Source organism: Solanum dulcamara, chromosome 11, assembly GCF_947179165.1.
Source record: "Solanum dulcamara chromosome 11, daSolDulc1.2, whole genome shotgun sequence".
Lineage (NCBI taxonomy): Eukaryota > Viridiplantae > Streptophyta > Magnoliopsida > Solanales > Solanaceae > Solanum > Solanum dulcamara.
Window position 1 is genome coordinate 41,185,746 of NC_077247.1, and position 19,819 is coordinate 41,205,564.

Below are 19,819 nucleotides of genomic sequence, written 5' to 3' on the forward strand. Positions count from 1 at the left end.
AAAATTCAAAAATTCCTTCTTTCCATCCAAATATATTAATTCAGTAATTCGGAAACACTAATTTTGATTCATAAATTGTTCCTATGTTCAATGTATTATGCTTTAAATGTTACCTGCTAATACATAAAAACCTTAATTAATGTATCCGAATTACCATATTTTTAAGAGATTTATGTAAATTGAAAAAGAGTAGAGAAAAATGGTAATTAGTTCTTATTCCTAAAAAATCTACTTTCTAAAAACCAGATTGCTATCCACAAAGTGTTAAAAAAATAATGAAGTTCAAATTAAATGACATTAAGAATTTTTCTCTTACTCCCTCCGTCCATCTTTACTTGTCCACTATTGACTTTGCACAATTCTTAAAAAACTATAAATAGAAGAATAATTTTACATATCACCCTTTGAATGTAATAAATACAATGTCTTGAAAAATATAATAGAAAAATAACTTTTAATTAATTATAAGAATAAATTAGAAACTAAGTTAAAATTATCTTTTGATTTCATAAATTGGATAAAGATGGACGGAGGGAGTACATAGTAATTTGAATAAACCGTGGTATATATTTTTAGAGAACTTTTCTGAGATATACGATACAAAGCTAGTGCTATTTGGAATTTATTAGAAATATCTGGACGAGATTATACATAAAATTTGAAAAAGATTAGAGGCGATGCTTGCCAATTACCGTAATATTGTATATCATATGTATGACATATATATAATACTGATGCACATGGCGTAGATATTATATATACATGATATACACATGACATGGATTCCCAACTAATTTCCTACCTGGAGTTTAATCAGCATGCTTACTTAAGGTCTGAATTTCCTTGACGTAATTAAAACTAAATTACTGGCATCAATAGTTCTTGTAAAAATACACAGTTGGAACTTCATTATTTTCGCTAAAAACATTTTCTATTCAGCTAAATATAGTTGAGTTTCAGCCACATTTTTAAGAGGTCCAATCCGAAAAAGAGATAATACACAGTTGAAACAACTAATCATTATATATGACTACGTAACAATTAATGGTTGGAAGATATATATATGACTACGTAACAATTAATGGTTGGAAGATACTTACTTAATTTTTCAATTTTTATCAATATCACACACCTAAAAAGGAGTACATTCACACTCTTTGCCACATCAGCATCGAGCCACAGCTATCAAGCTGCCAAATTCAAGAAGGTAATAAGAACCTACAATAATATAATGCAGGTATACATTGAATAGAACATGTTGAGTTTAGGGAATCCCGAGGTATTCTGCCTTAATGAATTGGAACAACCACCTAGATAGGAAGCACAATCACCATAGCCTTTCTCAAGAACAAAAATAGAGAGCACTTTTTCATGTGTATAATATATAACCAGATAAAACTGTCTAAACAAGCAGTATATGATGCAAAAAGAATAGCACAAAGTTTTTGTGCTATGGCGCTGCAGAGACTACTACTCAAAAGCTATGAGAATGAAAAGTTGTGAAAACAAATGACACTACAACATCTTGCCATATGGTCTCAATTCCCTAGGCATGCCATCAAAATTCCCAGAATTCACATCAGATTGAAGCAAGGGTCTCTTCCCAACTTTCCAGTGTATGCCTTCTGCCAAGTGCTCCTTGGTTGGTGTCAGCATTACAAAGTTTGGATCAGCTCTTTGATAGCTGCAATTTCAAAGATATCAAGCACTAAGAAACTTTTAAAGAAGCTCATATGAATTGTTTTCGGGACAAAAATCAGGATTTCAAGAGTTTGATCAAGGACAGTTAAGACAAATTAATATCTAGTGGACACGATAAGCCTGATAAATGATTCCTGCCTCTCCATTAAAGGATATTCTCAGCCAGCTTTGGTAGCTTGCTGGCAGTAGACCCCGTGATATCTACTAATCGTGAAAAGATATGGACTCAATATATAACTGAAGGATAACCAACCTTCCTTCTCTAATGTTGTCAACACGAATGCCAAATCCAAAGGCTGTTGCTCCTTTCGCACGATCTCTAGTAGCTGTCAAGCAACATAAAGTGATTATCAGATTTCACTAGCCATTGAGGCTCAACACTTATGATCTATACCTCTTAATATAGAAAATAGAAAGCCTCGTGGAAGGGCAGACTCCAGTTGTTTAATCACCAGTTGGAATGAAAATCACAGTTAAATTATTCTTCACGATAGTTTTTAGCACACATTGTGATACAGCCTCAGGTGTGTGATTAACTAAATAACTACAACAGTAAAATAAATACACTTTAATTTTGTTATATGTTTAGCATAAATCTCTATTACCTGAAACGTTGAAAGTGAAGGAAGGTTTCCACCATGACTTAAACGCCAAAGCTACAGATGAGCTTAGAGGGCCCACCTTTCCCTGTGGCAGTAACCTTCACAGTTAATACCCCTTGTTTCAGTTAGCATGGCAAAGAGGAGATCCAGAAGGCGATTTACCTTGACCAAAAAGTTTTTATTAGCTTGCCAAGATGCAGCAACTTGAAAAGTGGAATCGTGGATGCTGCTGGGAGCTTTCTCATCATTTACCCTGCCACAAAAGTTTACAACCAAGTCAGATCCTACTCTACTCTGGCCAGCCTACAGCTTGCTACACTATCACGGAATACCTCGTCTGCAACTCAAACCCGAAGTCGATATAGTTAGTAATTCCGACTACTTCGTCTTCCTCTAGTGGATTTTTCACCTGTCATTACATAAATTACTTGTATCAGTACTACTTTTAACGAAGCACAGAAAACTTCCAGAATAATGTCAAAAGCCGTCAATCAAATAACCAAGTGTTCTGTTTTTTTTTTTTTTTGAAATTAGATGTTCATCAAAACCAGAAGAACTCAAACAATAGCTTTTTACATTAATAAAGAACTTTTATCTTCTCTGTATTTCTCGAAAACTAACAGTGATACCGCCTTTCTAATCTGATTAGTGGTATGGCCTCTATGATTTTCCTGTGCACTACTTTTAATTTCCAGATTTTCTATTGCACACCACTCCTGAAGAATTGAACTGTACATACTTTCCACACTGGCAGAGACAATTCAATACATGAGGTCTCAACTAAAACAAAGGAATAGTTAATTACGGAAATGCTCTACTACACCGACGTTTATACAACTTCAAATCCATGGAAACCATTGATGCATATTTCCTCTTTGACAAATCAGCAGAAAAGAAAAACTTGCCAAGACCCAGAGAATGCATTGTATGTACTAAATAGGTGTAAAAACAGATTAACAAATATCTTAATCCAAGATAAAAGAAGCAGTTAGTGGCATATTATACAACAGAATTCTTGTGGACCGTTCAGCAAAATTGCACTGTTATCATCACATGCTGCTGGTTAAAACAGACATTACTTCCAAAATAAATTGAACTTGAAGCAAATCCAAATTGCATTAAAAAACAGTTATGCTAAACGTCCTGAATGACATTTCCTCAAGGAAGAGAAGCCTACCCGTCTTTGAACCACAACATGTTGATAGAATGAAGCAATAAACTGCAGCAAAAAAAATTTAATATTAGAAGTGTACCCCAGGTACAAATTACAAATTACGCAATCAAAAATAACAGTCAGTGCATAACCTATTGGGAGAAGGAAGCACCACAACTAAAGTTTGATATGATAATAAATTATGAAAATAAATTAGACACGAGAATTTTACGTGGAAACCCCTCAAACAGATAGAGGGGAAAAACCACGGGGTAGAAGGATTTTACTATGATAATATGGAAGTACACTCAAGTATAAGGAGAAAACAACAATAAACACTTCTCTCTTATAAAAGGAACAACTACTAAAGAGTACACTCAAGACTACAATATTTATCTTGGTGAATAACCCTCTTTGTATTCTTACTCTCTTTTGCTGAATGAATCAAATGAGGGCACGGGGCCCTCTATTTATAGGAGGATGAAAACGTGTAAAAAAAAATTACGCGTTAATTTTCTACGCATAGGCAACAACTTTTTCTTCTTTTTCTTGGACGGTGCCTTCTCTTTCAAAATTTGCTGCCAACTTTTTCCTCCTCTTTTGTAAATTCTTTGATTTTCTTGCATTCTCCCACTTGAAGATTTAATTGAGAATCAATTAAGTCTTCACACCATCTTTCTACCCAATTACTGCAATGTTACGTTTCTGCTAGGCCAATAGAAGATCAACACAATTTAAACTTATTACTGTTGATCGGCTTCGTAAACATATCTGTTAGGTTGTCATTAGTGTGAATTTTCTAAATATTCACACTGCCTTCTTCCACCTTCTCACGAACAAAGTGATGCTGAACTCGTTTGTGCTTTGTCCTTGAATGAAATGTCGGATTCTTTGCAAGATGCAAGCGCTCTGAATGTCACAAAATAGAGCAACCTTCTCTTGTTTGTGCCCGAGCTCCTCCAGTAACATCTGCATCCATATTGCCTCTTTGCTAGCTTGTGTAGCTGCTACATATTCTGCTTTCGTCGTAGATGTAGCCACGATAGATTGCAGTTTTAAAACCCAGCTTACAGCTCCTCCAGCAAGAGTAAACACATAACCTGTGGTGGACTTGCTTTTATCAAGATCACCTGCATAATCTGAATCAACATAACTTTTAACAGTAAAGTCTGATCCTCCTTAACACATTGCAACATCGAGGTACCCTTGATATATCTCAAAATCCTCTTAACAGTATTCCAATGCTCTCTATCAGGATTAACCATGTATCGACTAACCACTCACACTGCTTGTGCAATGTCAGGTCTTGTAAATACCATGGCAAACATTAAACTTCCCACTGCTGATGCATACGGTACTCGAGACATCTCCATCCTCTCTGCTTCATTGCTAGGACACATACTTGAGGATAACTTGAAATTAATAGGAAGTGGGGTAGAAATTGACTTACAGTCTTGCATCTTGAAGCGTCGCAAGATTTTTTTCAAGTAGTTCTTTTGAGAAAGCCAAATCTTCCTATTAATTCTGTCTCGGTGAATTTGCATCCCTAGAATCTTGTTTGTTGGTCCCAATTCTTTTATTTCAAACTCCCTAGCCAATTGTGCCTTTAAATTTGTGAGACGATCTTTGTTGGGGCCTGCTACTAACATGTCATCAACATACAACAACAAAATAACAAAATCGTCATCATCAAATCTCTTGTAATAAATACAAGGATCTGAACTATGTCTGTTGTATCCAAGGCCTATAATGAAGGAATCAAATCTCTTATACCAACACCTCGACACCTGTTTAAGACCATATAGAGATTTATTGAACCTGCAAACCAAGTTCTCTTTTCCCTGTTCTTCAAAACCTTCTGGTTGGAGCATGTAAATTTCTTCTTCAAGTTCTCCATGAAGAAATGCAGTTTTGACATCTAACTTCTCCAAGTACAAGTCAAATGTAGCACACATCGCCAGGACCACTCGAATTGTTAAGTCGAACCACCGGAGAAAATATCTCATTGAAGTCTATACCTTCTTTCTAAGCGAATCCTTTCACCACCAATCTTGCACGATATTTCTCCACTTAATCTTTACCATTGCGTTTGATCTTATAGACTTATTTGTTTCCGATGGCCTTCCTTCCTTGTGGTAATTGAACAAGATCTCATGTTTTATTTTTATGAAGAGCTTTAATTTCTTCTTGCAGTGCTGTCATCCACAGAGATGATTCTTGGCCTTTCATAGCCTCGTGAAAATTTGAAGGCTCTCCATCTTCTGTTAATAGACAGTATGCAACATTGCTCTCCATAGAATAATCTGAGTGTCAAGCTGGTTCTCTTCTCTCCCTAGTTGACCGTCGAACTTGTGGAGTTTCGATCTCAGCTTGCTCTTGTTCTTCGTGCTCTGGTGCTGCTTCAGAAGGAACTGAAACTTTTAATTTTTCAATTTCAACTGTAGTCGTCTCTGATTTTTCTTTAGAAGTACTAACTTCTTTTGCTTGTATCTTGTTTTCAACAAATACAACATCCCTGCTGATTACCACCTTGCAGGCAGTGGGATCCCACAAGCGATACCCCTTGACTCCATCAGCATATCCTAAAAAATGCATTCTCTGAATTTTGGATCCAACTTCAATTTTTCTTGGGTGTTGTACATAATATAAGCAGGACTTCCGAATATATGTAAGTGAGAATAATTAGTTGGTTTTCCTGTCCACATCTCCATTGGTGTTTTCAGATCAATTGCAATTGATGGTGACCGATTGATCGCGGTTTTGACTGCTTCTGCCCAGAATGGTTTTTCCAACCCTGCAGTTGCCAACATAGCTCTTGTCTGTTCCAATAAGGTTCTGTTCATCTGCTCTGCTACTCCATTTTGTTGTGGAGTATATGCCACCGTAAACTGCCTTTTAATACCTTCTTGTTTACAAAAGTTATCAAATTCATTACCAATGTATTCTCCTCCATTATCTGTCCTTAAACACTTGATCTTTTTCTCAGATTCAAGTTCCACCCGCGCTTTGAACTCTTTGAAGACTGGAAAAATATTTGTCTTTCTCTTGATTGGATACACCCAACTTCTCCTGGAGTAATTGTAGATAAATAACACAAAATATCTCGCTCCTCCTAGGGACTCCACCGGTGCTTGCCAGACATCAGAGTGGACCAGATCTAATATTTTCTTGCTTTTAGCAAAGGAACTGCTAAACTTCAGTCTATTTTGCAAACTGGTAACACAATACTTACAAAAGGGTAGTGAAACCTTTTTGAGCCCTAGAAGAAGCTTTTGCTCAGCAAGAATCTTCAAACCTCGTTCCGACATATGGCCAAATTTACGATGCCATATCATTGTTGATTCTTCAAATGAACTTGCTGACGCAGTTGATGCTTCTCCTTCTTGGTGTGTTTCACCTTTAAGCATATATAGATTTGCAGAAAGTTTTTCTGCTTTCATCACTACAAGCGCTCCTTTGGATATTTTCATGACTCCACCATGAGTCTTATATGAACATCCATTATCATCTAATTGTCCCAAAGACAATAGATTCTTCCTCAAGTCTTTTACATGTCGTACCTCCTGGATGATGCGTATCGTGTCATCATACATCTTTATTTTGATGAACCCAATACCAATAACATCCAAAGCATGATCGTCTCCCATGAACACAGACCTTCCTGAGATAAGATTATATTGATGGAACCATTCTCTTCGGGAAGTCATGTGCCATGTTGTTCCTGTGTAGATGATCCAGACATCAGTGAAACGTTTTCTGCCTTCATTATTTGATATTGCTTTACTATATAAAATATCGTCATCATCTGAGGTACTTGCAATATTCCCTTGAGCATTTGATGACTCAAGGTGTTCACTCTTCTTCTTGAAGTGCCTTTTCTTGCCACAGTTGTAACACAATATTCTTCTTACTTCTTGATTGAGATCTACCATGATTGTGACTCCCACTGGGGCCACGTTCCGTTGGTCTTCCTCTCACCATCATCAAAGCTTCAGCTTGCTGCGAACTTGCTTGTCTGTCTTCCTTATTTTTGCGCTGATTTTCTTCTTCTAAGACAGCGGGTGCAATTTCAACGAAAACTAGACTTTCTATATTGTTCGTCAGGTTGATGATGAGTTGATCATACGAGTCAGGCAGACTTTGAAGTAGAAGCTCCGCACGTTTAGTATCGCTTTTATTTTCATTTTCCACAATGAGAAATTAGTTCCATTGAATTTCTCAACGTCAAACTTTGTTGTATTCGACATTGTTATTTGCTTCACACCCTTCTAGATCGTTTCTAAATACGTGACAAAATGTACCGTCATCGAAATTTACTATTCACGTAAATAGTACTTTTCACCGAATTTTACTATTCACGAAAATTACTATACACAAATAGTACCTTGGCTTAAAATAGACAGAATAATCGAGGGCTCTGATACCACTGTTGGGTGGAGAAAGCACCACAACTAAAGTTTGATGTGATAATAAATGATGAAAATAAATTAGACAAAAGAATTTTACGTGGAAACCCCTCAAACAGATAGAGGGGAAAAACCACGGGGTAGAAGGATTTTACTATGATAATATGGAAGTACACTGCTCTCAAGTATAAGGAGAAAACAACAATAAACACTTCTCTCTTATAAAAGGAACAACTACTAAAGAGGACACTCAAGACTACAATATTTATCTTGGTGTATAACTCTCTTTGTATTCTTACTCTCTCTTTGTATTCTTACTCTCTCTTTTGCTGAATGAATCAAATGAGGGCACGAGGCCCTCTATTTATAGGAGGATGAAAACGCGTAAAAAAAATTGTGCGTTAATTTTCTACGCGTAGGCAACAACTTTTTCTTCTTTTTCTTGGACGGTGCCTTTTCTTTCAAAAGTTGCTGCCAACTTTTTCCTCCTCTTTTGTATTTTCTTTGACTTTCTTGCATAACCAACTACTATCTAGCCAATAGAACTTCATAAAATATTCACCTGATCCAACCAAAAATAGGTCTAGAATTGGGCCCAAATGTCTATAGCAACAAATGAGAACTGGGGTTTTGGCAGTGCAGAAAATTAGCAGAAAAGAGATCTTAGCACACCACTGAAAGAACGAAATGCAACAAACCTGTGAACTTTTTGCAAGCTCAAGACCAAAATTGAAGGATGGACTCAAAGGGCTGCCTGATCCCACTCCATAGCCAATAGCACAGCTCCAATTTTCTAAGTTATTATACTTTTGGTCATTTTTGCTTCCAACTATCAAAAATAAACAGAACCAATAAAGATACTATCCCATATGAATTTTGAGTAGTTTCTCTTCCCTCTCACACTCACTATGCATGCATTATTCGGTTAAGAAGCAATTTATGAACTGTAAAGGAACATTTTCTCTTAGATTCCCAAGCTTTTACCCAATAAATCGCAATAAGCTTAAAGCACTTCCGCCATCTGAAGTGGCCATGCAGGTTCACAGGCAAATGGATTCCTTGCACAGGATTAGAGACATGTACTACACATCTTATTTTTCTGATTGACCAAGGTCACATATCTGATGCATATACCAGAAAAATAAGAAAAGTCGTAGCGTATGTCACAGGATAAAAAAAATGCCTGAAGGATCTTTTGCACAAGAACAATTTTCTTTTCTTTTTTTGTTGAATTAATCAGCACAAAAAAATCAAATTTTCCATCCAGGAGTGTATCTTGTTTACTAGTGTGACTACATAATGAATATCTCTTTACCAAGGAAACTAAGCCAGTGAGTTAGAGTCCAAAAAATTACACTGTGATTCATACTGCACCCCGGTGGTTAACCTTCCCATCTTGCTCACCAGCCATGCACTTTTGGGAACATCATCTCCCACTGCACCAACATTCATTAGTCCACTTATGAATTAAACAAGAAGTAGCAAAATATTATTCCACTCACAGCTGATATAAAGGAATGTCCAGACCAGAGAACTTAGTGAAAGCAAGTTCAAGTAAGAAACAACAGGTCCTATTATGTATGAACATAAAAATTAACTTAAACATTGCATTCTCATACAAGCGAAAGGCATAAGAGTAGCTCCAACCGAGAGATTTGATGAGCCATATCTCAAACCCATGACTCCATAATCTTTTGAAGATACTCTGGACATTCAAAATGATCATGTCAGTCACTGCACGTTCACAAGTCTGAGATCCCAGTCTATAACAAAATCAAACCAACCTATTCTTTAAAAGCACTGGGAAAATGCCAAAAGCTCCAAACCCTAATTTAGGGTAGAATGCACATGATCTCATCAGCAGTGTCCTAGAAAAGAAGCGAATGGAAGAACAATGGTACTGTTGTTTTTCAATCTTAAGGGAAAAAAAATCTTAGGGAAGTGAGTGAGACTTACGGATCATCATTTGATACAAAAAGATCGACAAATGTATGTGGATCCTCAACATCACTGGAACACCATTTGGATTTTCAGAGATAATCAAGAAGTTAACCATATGCAAAAAATCATATCACAAAGTTAATAAATCTTCAAGAAGCCAAAATAAAATTAAAGCAAAAGGTTAAGAATACCTTTGCCACCGAAATTGTGCATTTCCTACAATTTTCTCCTCAGGTTTGTGGTCAAGCGGGCCTGCAACCTGAGAAGGCTAAGGAAAAACTTTGTTTCTTGTCAAGTTAACCTATCATTGAGGCAAGGAAAATGTTAAAACCATACCCAATTAACTGTCCATAGACAACTTGATGAAAGACACAGGACTTGGCCTAAGGCAATCTTTTACAAGAGAAGCTACAGTTGATGAAGTTTGAGAACTATTATTGTGACAACACATAAACTACTGAAGAAGGTGAATTTTGTACAGTAGTACTTGACATTCCGTGGAGGATAAGACTGCATGTGTGGAGCATCTACAGTTCCAGCTCGACCAATTTAATATATATATATATATATATATATATATATATATATATATAATGGAAGAACTTTTCAAAACATAGAATTATGCTAAGTTCAAAAGATTGTCACAAAGGAATGATGAATGTTATGGTACTCCACAGCCACCGAGTTAAAATGATAAATCTGTCTCTCTGTAGATAATCGAAATCGCATAGCTACAAATTTTGAATTGACCAGAAACAAAACCTCTTCAAATAGAAGCTGCTATTAATAGTGAATTATGATTTGAGAAATTCCCCAACATTTTCCTGACCCATGCCCACAAGCACATTACCAAAATAAAAAGAATTGAAAGGACTGAAAAGTGGAGTAATATAAAGCATACTAGCTACTAATATAACCAAATTCATAAGATTGTAGATGGATACAGTTGCAATCAAATCAACATGTGGATCATCAATTGGCTTAAGCATAATTCTGGTGCTAAAGTGCCTAGCTTCCTCGAAATAATCCTCAAAAAGGCATCTCAATGCCAGTTTCCCAAATAACATGTTATATGATGATTCCAACATCCTACACGCAAAAAGACCAAATATAACTAAATCTGGATGTAGAGGCAAAAATCCGACCACAGAAATAATATGAAACAAACAACTTGTGGTTTCTAGATTTGTTTTATCTAAGTGAATAACATTCTATGTCCCCTCGAGAACTAAACGAAGTTGGAATTATAATGTCTATTCATCTAATTCAGTTCTAAAATATTAATAGTAATTTCATATTGCTTTAGAAACTACACTAATTGTTTGTGAAAAGTTCTTTCTGAAGTTCAGAATAACTTCTGGAATCAAACAAATCTGTTAGATCTTTTCAATAAATTTTTGCAACATCATTTTTGTTCTTTTTGAAAAACATCTCGAATGAGAAAGAGTCTTGGAGGTATGGGAGGAGCTACGGGGTACAAGGAGTTTATCCTATCTCCTCCTCCTGAAATTACATTGTATATATAATGTCAATTTTGTTTTCATATATATAAGTAGTAAACATTGAATCACCTCGGCACATTCACATGTTTACTTTTCTTTATATTTATGAATCCTCTTGAGTAAAAATTCTGATTCTAAGCTAGCATATGGAGTAATATTTTTTAAATTAAAGCTAGCCTTCAAGCGTGTCATCAAACAGGAATATTAGTAGTTCAGTTAGTTGTCCACCTAGGCGAACGAGAGTTCAATTTCCCCTTCCCCTACTCCCAATTTTTTTTTTTAAAAAACGACATTAAACAAAATAAATAGTGGAAATAGAGAATTGAGGTTATTCTAACCTTGTACGGGCGGCAAGAGGAGGAAAATCGAATAGCGGCGGAACTAACACCATAGGCGGTGGAGGTTCTACGGAGGCCGACCATAAATTCCCCATCACTCACTCTTTTTTCTCACTTCCTAAGCAAATTAGAGTGAAGTAAACACCGGAAATTGTCGATGTGATTGAATGAATTAAAGCAAAAACAGGCGGTTAGGGAAATTCCGAAATCTCCGAATCTTTGCCCGGGCGTTTCTCTTCTTACCGCGACTCTTTCAGCTTTCGAATGTGCGCCGATTTAGTGCGTGGCATATGAAATTAACTACCACGTCACATTGCGAGCCCCACAACTAAAATGCAAATTATCAGAACGAAATACAGTTGAAAAACTACTTCAGTGCCACCGTGTCCAAATAATATTTATCGTCCCTATACTCAAACTGATTTCTATTATCTTATCTACAATATTTTTACTTTTTTTTTTAAAATTATACAAATTTAAATATTTACAACCAACTGAAGTCTAGTTAAAAGACATTATACCTCCAGTTTTTATATTAAAACTTTATGTTAAAACAAGCATCACTATGTATGCCCTAGAATTTAGAAGATACTTTCCTATTTAAAGGGGCCAATTTACACAAATAGAATCATTTAACCCCTGTTTGTGAAATTATGCAAAAATGATTTTGCTGGCTATCTCTTTTATAAAGTTACGTCTAGGGGAACAATAGAAAAATACGATTTTACAAGTTATATTGTGTGGGTCATAATTTTTATACAAATTGCCTTCACAAGTAATATATTTGTATTAGATGAGCAAATCTTGTGCTGTTGACAAGTTAGGATAAGTGGGCATAATTTTGCTCATCACTTCACTGCTTGAGTACACGCGAATACAAAAAGAGTTTAGGTTACAAAAAGGAAAATCATCACCGTGACCACATACACTTTATGAACTAGTAGTAGAACAAATTAGTTGCTCCAATATTATTTATTACAATTCCCTCTGCAGAACAGAGACATTATTATTATCATTATTATTATTACAAAAAAAAATCACCACCTTGTCTTCTACCATAATAAAATGGGAGAGTCCTTGTCCACTTTCTCTTTTATTTATTTAGATATTTAAACTATATAGAGGAATACAACAAGAAGAAAAAGAAAGAACAAGAAGTGTCATTCTCCCACTCGAAATGGTAGCTGAAATCAGATAGAACAAGGATGAGAGAGACCAAAGTGGAGTCCCCAAAGCTTAAATTCTCCTTTAATGAAATCATAGTAACCTCCTTTCAATGCTAATGTTTTATTCACCAAACCATCTCTCACAAATGGATATGTCAGCAAGTTGGCTAGTGATACATTCACAGCTTCCTGCAATTTATTCATTTCAATTATTAATAAAGTAGTACTAGTAGTTGCCCGCAGATAAGTTAGGAATTTTCTTAAGGGCGTTTAAAATCTTAGTATATATATCTCTAAAGAGTTGTTTTTTATCTATATATATGCAACATGCACAATATAATTATTCAACAAAAGATATTCGAGTGACCACCCTTAGGTCAATGTAGCTGCACCACTAGTTGACATTTAGAAAAACAGAAAAAAAAAATAGTCTGATGAGAACATTATTTTACCTTCTCACAGTATTTGCACTGGTCGTCAAAACTTTTATCCCAATGCTCAGCAAGCACCTTGGCCTTGGCAGGTAATCCAATTTTCACCCAGTTCTCAATAAAATGACTGCAATATCATCACATATCTCTTCAACATGACGATGTTTGGTCTAGGGTAAATTAAGTCATTTTATAGTACTGTCAATGTCAATGTATATAATTTAAATGATTTAATAAATGATACATACGTTGATTCAGAACCATCTTCTGGAAGATTCATGAGACCCTTGATACCTCCACAGGTACTGTGGCCAATGACTAGAATGTTTTCCACCTTAAGACGTTTAACAGCGTATTCGATTGCAGCTCCAGTTCCCGAGTACCTAAGCTGTTGCAATGCCAATTCAAACACAAATTAAAATCAGTTAAATTAACCAAATCAATTATAATATGCATAGAAATTAATAAAAGTGGACAAATATAATAATATGACCTTGTCATAAGGAGGGACCATGTTGGCGATGTTTCGAACCATAAAAGCCTCACCGAGCTGAAAGTTAAGCACATGGGATGGGCTCACTCGTGAATCCGAGCACGCAAACACCAAAAACTGTCACATGGCGATTATAAAGTAAAAACAAAAAAATGTTATATTTATTTTGATAAATTAAGAAAGTATTTTTATATGATCACTAAGTAATTTCAATTTTATTGAAGTACTACTCCTTCCGTTTCAAATCTAACTGTCATGTTTCACTTCTCGAGAGTTAATTAGACTAATATATATTTGAAGTTAAAATATTTTACAATTAAAATTTTGATATTCAAGAACTATATGAAAATTACTACAAATTCTAAGTTTACTTTACAATGTTACATTTGACTATTTAGAAACTAAATATGACAAATGATTTGAGACAAAGAGAATATAGTAATAGTCAATTTAGATTTAGCTTTTCAAACCATAGTGAATCATGAAGATCGCATAATTAACTTAGTAAGATAAGCATTCAATTAATCCTTTTCAAGAGAAATGCAAAATGTAAAAGAGAACGGATGGATGGATGAGTAGGTAATAAGATCTTGTACCTTTGGTTCCTGGCCTTTCTTGAGTTTATCAAACAATTCTTGGTTTTTGCTGAGATATACACGTAAGAAAATATATGGTTATTAGACAATTGTCATTTCAAGTTTTTTTCTGAATATTTTTTTTCTTAAAAGTGAGAAACAAAAGAGAATAGGACAAAATTATCATGATGTAAAAATATGACACACTTTAAAATATGTTATAGGGAAAAGAAAAGAGGCTTACTCATATATCTCAGTTTTGAAATACATAAAGCCACACTTGATCCTCTGAACAGCGTTGGACTTTTTGCTGCTTGGTTGTAATTCAGCTGTGATTTCATCAATTCTATCTGCAACAACCGGTCCAAGTTCTTCCTTCTCACTGCAATTTCATGATTTCCAAATTAATACTATGGTTTATTAAATGGATTATATAAATATTTTCAATATCATCGATGCGCACGTAACTCATTAAACTCATGCGACCATCCTCTTCTCCACAAGTCTTATTCTAGAATTTTAAATTAATTCCTTTAATCTAAACATATATGGTACATTCGATATAGTACTCCATTTTATGCTACTTAGATCGATCCTCATACTAAAAATAGTTGAAAAGAACTACTCGAGCACCTAGATATTTGGAAATATTTTCTTGAGAAATTTTTTAAACACAAAACATAAACTTTGAACAAGTTTAGTTCTTTTTTAGAAAATCTTCTCATGATTTCATGTTATGCTATAGATACGATTGATGGTCCAAACCTGAGAAGGTTCTGGAGTGAAACAATGGCCTCCTCGTAAGATTTGTTTGCCATGTCTTCTTTCTGCAATTACCCATTATTTTTCATCAGAATAAATTAGAAAATATTCACATGTTTAGCTCATAAAAAAGAATAAGGTTCACACATGAAGGGACATATCGAGACATAATATAATTCAAAATAATTAAATGTTTGCTTTGTCTAATAATTTAAGCGCTTTTAGATGATATGATGATATTTGTCTTAGCCAAAAGATCAAGTGTGATCACACTATTGAGCTATGTTGAATTTGAAGTTTTAATGATTGACAATCATAACATACACCATATATATATAAAAGAGAATCCTCGTGCCGGTGATGTGGCACTAGGACAGAATTGCTATTTTTCTAATTTCTCTTTGAGTTTGGAAAAATAATACTTTAGAAGATCAAATAACCAGTGATAGGATATTGCTAGGTGATTGAGTATAAATTGAAAATTCTCCATGCCAAGCATATAGTTGAATTATTAATTCTTATAATGGTTTTTTTGAGTTTATTTTAGTTGTAGTGAGGATGAAATATGAAACTAAACAGGACATCTTTAAAATTGTTGATTTGATTTGATGTAATAAATTACTTCAAGCATGGATTAGTTCTTTTCTTTAGTACTCTGAAGAAGACTCTAACCAAGTTACAACAGAAGATCAAAGATATGGATTGTGAGGTTATGCATTGTTTTAGGGAGGCTAATACTAGAGGACCTTTGAGCATGGATAAACTTAACCTTGCCTCCTTTAGGTTCAAAAAAGAAAGGCATTCTGGTTGGCATTATGAGCATGAAGAGCTAATGGGAAGGCCTCCGCTTCGGAAGAATCCTAACTGAAGAAGAAGCCTTCCCGGATGGAAACTCCTAGTTATAGAGCTTAGCCTAGCCTAGTTGTTTTCTTTTGGTGTTACGTGTGAAGAGGTGTTTGGCCTTATGTCCCCCTCTCTTGTAGTTCTTATTAATTATTAATAAACAAGAGAGTATTAAATTTTTCAATTAAAAGTTTCAGTTTATTTCCGAAGCTTGTATTTTTCATAAGTAGAAAACATTATTATTATGTTAGTTATTTAAGTTTTGCTTGAAAATAGATAAACAACTAATTGACATAAATCAAAGAATCGTTCAAAAAAAAAACATAAATCAAAGAATGAAAAAAAAAAATCAAAAGCAGGAGAGGAGAGAACGAACTGATACTACAATTAATATGACCAATATGTAAGTGTTATTCATCATTTAACTTTTATAGAAAAATTCATTTGGCAAAAAGTGATGAAAAATTGACACATTACATCTTAGTTGAATAGAAGATTGCCCAACATGTGGAAGATGAAAGTTACCTTCAGCTATTTATATTTCTATAAATAAGGAACAAAGAAAGCTCACTTGACAACTCTCTTAATCCAGGATTCATATAAATATCATGCTGATACTCACACATTTTATTGTGCTTTTCTTTACTTTTCGAATAAATTGACTTTATGACCCCATCTATAAGATTTAAACTTTTTCTTTATTTTTCAGATATTTTTTATTATTTCTATCTTTCTGCATTTTGGATGATAATTCGGAAGAAATGTAGTAAATTATACAGTTGTTCTATTGTTTCACCAAGAAGGAAATGGAAAAACGTAAGTACATGTGTTAATATCTTTTTCTCCTTATCTTTGCTAAAGTTCATTCTTTTAATCCTAGAAGACTTAAAGTTAATCTATTCTCTGTCATGCTAAACCAAAATAGTAGTAGAGATTCATTTCGAAAAATTGTCTATAGTATTGCAATTTTCATGCTTTACTATAAATGCTTAAGAACTAAACTTCTCGAATTAATAGTAAATTAAAGAAATAGTCATCCTTGAATTAGAATCTTCACCTTTGTCCTCTTTTAAACAATAAATAGGAGAATTTTTTTGAGCCTTCTTTTACTATTTTTCAAATAAAGTTCTAAAAATTAATAGTTCAAAAATATTTAGCTAATATAGCATTATTCTAAGAAATAAAGGTTATGTATAAGTAACTTTAGAATTGGACACCAAATGTGTCATTTTTTTGGCGCATGAAGATGATTGGATAATCTAGTAAACTGTCAAAGGAATGATATTTTTTTACTGGCCAGTTAGAGTCATCTGGCTTACTAAAGACTTATTACTTTATTTTTAGGCGCCAAGGGGCTAAGCAGGTAATCATGCTACTTCTTTTTATTGAACTTTTTCCTTTATTTTATAGAACTATTTTTTGTATACATACTATAAAGTTTTATCATATTATGTCAGTTATATATACGAAATTTGCTTTGACGTTATATTGATGTCTATCACCGCGCGAAGATATTAACTAGTTAATTAATATACAAGAACTAGATTCTTAATGTATCTCAAATAAAATAAACGATAGTGTTTATAATTGACAAACGATTATAGAAAAATCAGGTCCATAACATGTCAACCGGAGGAACGAGGTCCGGTTGAGTTTACTATTTTCCTTTCATTAATCTGGCCATGTTATTAATTATCACAAGGTAAAAGGGTGAATTAAAGATAAGAGAGACACGTAAGCTAGCATGCATAACAAGAATTACCAACTTGGCTAGATTAATTTTAATAAAAGAAAACATTAAACGCATATAAGTAATATTATGTACACCTACACATGTCAAAATTTAATAATTTTCGCTATTTTTTTGCCGAACCAGCTCTATGCATATAAAAATATTACTATTTTTTCTTTTCTCACGATTCAATCAAAATATCTATGAGGATAACCACTGAACATTTTTCCGTGGGAAATTTCAATGGAAAAACAGTGATTTTTTTAAGTAAAGAGCTGTCTATAATTTAAAGTACAAACTAGAAATATATTTCATGAATTACAAACTAGCTCAATGTGATATATAGCTGGTTATTAATGACTGGCAATTAACAATATAATATGTATAAGCTATATATTACACAGAAAGAAATAAGCTGATGAATTAATAAAAAAGAGAGAGTATACCAAAAACTAGGGTTGGAAAATTCTGAAGAGTTGCTAATTCTTTCAAAAGCAAATGATAAAGATATTAATGTGGATTTGTTTGGAGAAATTTGGGTTTCTTTAGCCTACTATTTATACTACTGGATTTAGCTAGCTAGTAGTCGTAACTACTATCTTATGAGTTATCATATTTAATTTCTGTATCACGTTTTAGGTATGTTACCTTATTTTATATATATAAGCCAAACAATGACAGTAGAGTTGAAAATGATTTCTGGATAAATAATTCAATGTATTTAGTTTCTACCTAACTAGAGCTTTGGTTTTTATTTGTTTGTTTATGTGTAGGAATATGAAAAGATTGAAGCTTCCAGCAATTATAATCCATATCTGTACTATATTATTAAAAGCATAAAGACTCTTATAATGTTGATTGAATTTTTTTCCCTTCATTAAAAAATTTCACTTTAAATAAAATCGTTTTTTCACCATTTTTCTTTAAGGAAAATTCTTTTCCAACTAAAATAGACTTGACCAAAAAAATAGTCAAAAAAACTTTCAAAATAATAGGAAAAAAAAGTGAAGTTATAAAAATCATCCAAAAAAATAGGCCAAAAAATCAAAAAATTAGGAAAAAAAAAGAAGAAAAAGATGCACTTCCTACAATTCTATTTAACCATATCTAAACCCTATTTTAATTAGGTTTTGAAAAAACCCTTTCCTGCTCAAACAAAGAGACCTTCATTACCATTCTATTTTCATCATCACCTTTTTGAAGGTTTTTATTCAAATTTTGTCCTCTTTATTCTGTCGTTTTATTTCAATTTTAATGTTTTTTCTTTCAATTGTTTTTAATATGAATTTCTTCAAGTACCTTGTCAACTTGATCACTCAACATATGCTCCAAATTCTTTGAGGTATGTTATTTTTTCTCTTTACTATATCCTTTTAGTAATGAGTTACAAACGATTGATTTTCAAATAAAATTTATCCTATTTCTATTTATAACCTACTGCAAAAATCGAAAGCAAATAAATATATATTTAGTTTATAGCTTAAAGAGCTTTAGTGCATCAAGCTGCCCTTTTTTTTATCCATTTAGTCCACATTCAGTTAGTGATATTATATTTGATAATTTTTGTTTGTTGTCTTTTGATCGATTTCAAACAGTGGTTTGGTTGGTACTTTGATCTTCAATTTGAGACGGTGCTTGTTGATGTTGCTTTAGACAGGAAAATTCATGAGTTATTGAGTACTTGGCTAAGGAATTGTTGGAGCCTAACGCAAACCTAAAGTCCAAGGTCAGCTTATCCCAAAATCTAACACTTTGTTTGAATAGTTGTTACGTATTTTTTCATAATATATCGTATTGAATTGTCTTGTGTTGTATTGTATCCTACTGTATTAATTTAATGAAAATAATGTTTGAATATATTGTATTGTTCTCTGCCTTTACATAATGTCACGTATCAACAATTTGAATGATAAACCTACCAAAAAGTAGAGTACGAGATAGAGCTACTATGAAAAGGTAGGGTGAAGAATAAAATAGAGTTAGTAAATAATTAGTAAAAAAAAATATTAAGGCAAACACGGGACCACACCAAATTGCTCATTACAAAAAGTGAGACTTTTATGAAAATATTGGGCGAAGGATAGAATAGGACTATTAAATAATTAGTAAAGAAAAAATGAGAAGAAAATATTTAGGTAAATGACGCGATCACACCAAATCGCTCATTACATAAA

The 19,819-nt window shown here is 33.6% G+C and overlaps 2 protein-coding genes across 2 annotated transcripts; both read right to left on the reverse strand.

Moving 5' to 3' along the window:
* Nucleotides 1–1,211: 1,211 nt before the first annotated feature.
* On the reverse strand, nucleotides 1,212–12,017 carry LOC129874295 (uncharacterized). The gene is made up of 14 exons (XM_055949558.1): nucleotides 11,644–12,017; nucleotides 10,748–10,892; nucleotides 9,995–10,062; nucleotides 9,819–9,872; nucleotides 9,647–9,730; nucleotides 9,482–9,567; nucleotides 9,218–9,298; nucleotides 8,561–8,691; nucleotides 3,481–3,522; nucleotides 2,636–2,712; nucleotides 2,466–2,556; nucleotides 2,307–2,388; nucleotides 1,955–2,027; nucleotides 1,212–1,684 (listed from the first exon to the last, which is right to left on the reverse strand). Exons 1-14 carry the CDS (start codon nucleotides 11,736–11,738, stop codon nucleotides 1,516–1,518), a joined length of 1,278 nt encoding a protein of 425 aa, XP_055805533.1. The 5' UTR covers nucleotides 11,739–12,017; the 3' UTR covers nucleotides 1,212–1,515.
* Nucleotides 12,018–12,587: 570 nt separating this feature from the next.
* Nucleotides 12,588–18,175, reverse strand: LOC129873358 (carbonic anhydrase, chloroplastic-like). Its single transcript, XM_055948437.1, has 8 exons — nucleotides 18,092–18,175; nucleotides 15,074–15,135; nucleotides 14,553–14,690; nucleotides 14,330–14,378; nucleotides 13,734–13,850; nucleotides 13,489–13,628; nucleotides 13,262–13,367; nucleotides 12,588–12,998 (listed from the first exon to the last, which is right to left on the reverse strand). The coding sequence occupies exons 2-8, from the start codon at nucleotides 15,124–15,126 to the stop codon at nucleotides 12,834–12,836; spliced, it is 768 nt and encodes a 255-aa protein (XP_055804412.1). The 5' UTR covers nucleotides 15,127–15,135; nucleotides 18,092–18,175; the 3' UTR covers nucleotides 12,588–12,833.
* Nucleotides 18,176–19,819: the final 1,644 nt, after the last annotated feature.

Coding starts and splice junctions, on each gene's coding strand:
- LOC129874295 (XM_055949558.1), bottom strand. CDS start 11,738: ATGGGGAATTTATGGTCGGCCTCCGTAGAACCTCCACCGCCTATGGTG. Junction 10,063..10,747: donor ATGTTGATTTGATTGCAACT/GTATCCATCTAC, acceptor TAGCCTTCTCAG/GTTGCAGGCCCGCTTGACCA. Junction 9,568..9,646: donor CCAGTGCTTTTAAAGAATAG/GTTGGTTTGATT, acceptor TTGAATGTCCAG/AGTATCTTCAAAAGATTATG.
- LOC129873358 (XM_055948437.1), bottom strand. CDS start 15,126: ATGGCAAACAAATCTTACGAGGAGGCCATTGTTTCACTCCAGAACCTT. Junction 13,629..13,733: donor TGGTCCCTCCTTATGACAAG/GTCATATTATTA, acceptor GCATTGCAACAG/CTTAGGTACTCGGGAACTGG. Junction 12,999..13,261: donor AGTGCAAATACTGTGAGAAG/GTAAAATAATGT, acceptor AATAAATTGCAG/GAAGCTGTGAATGTATCACT.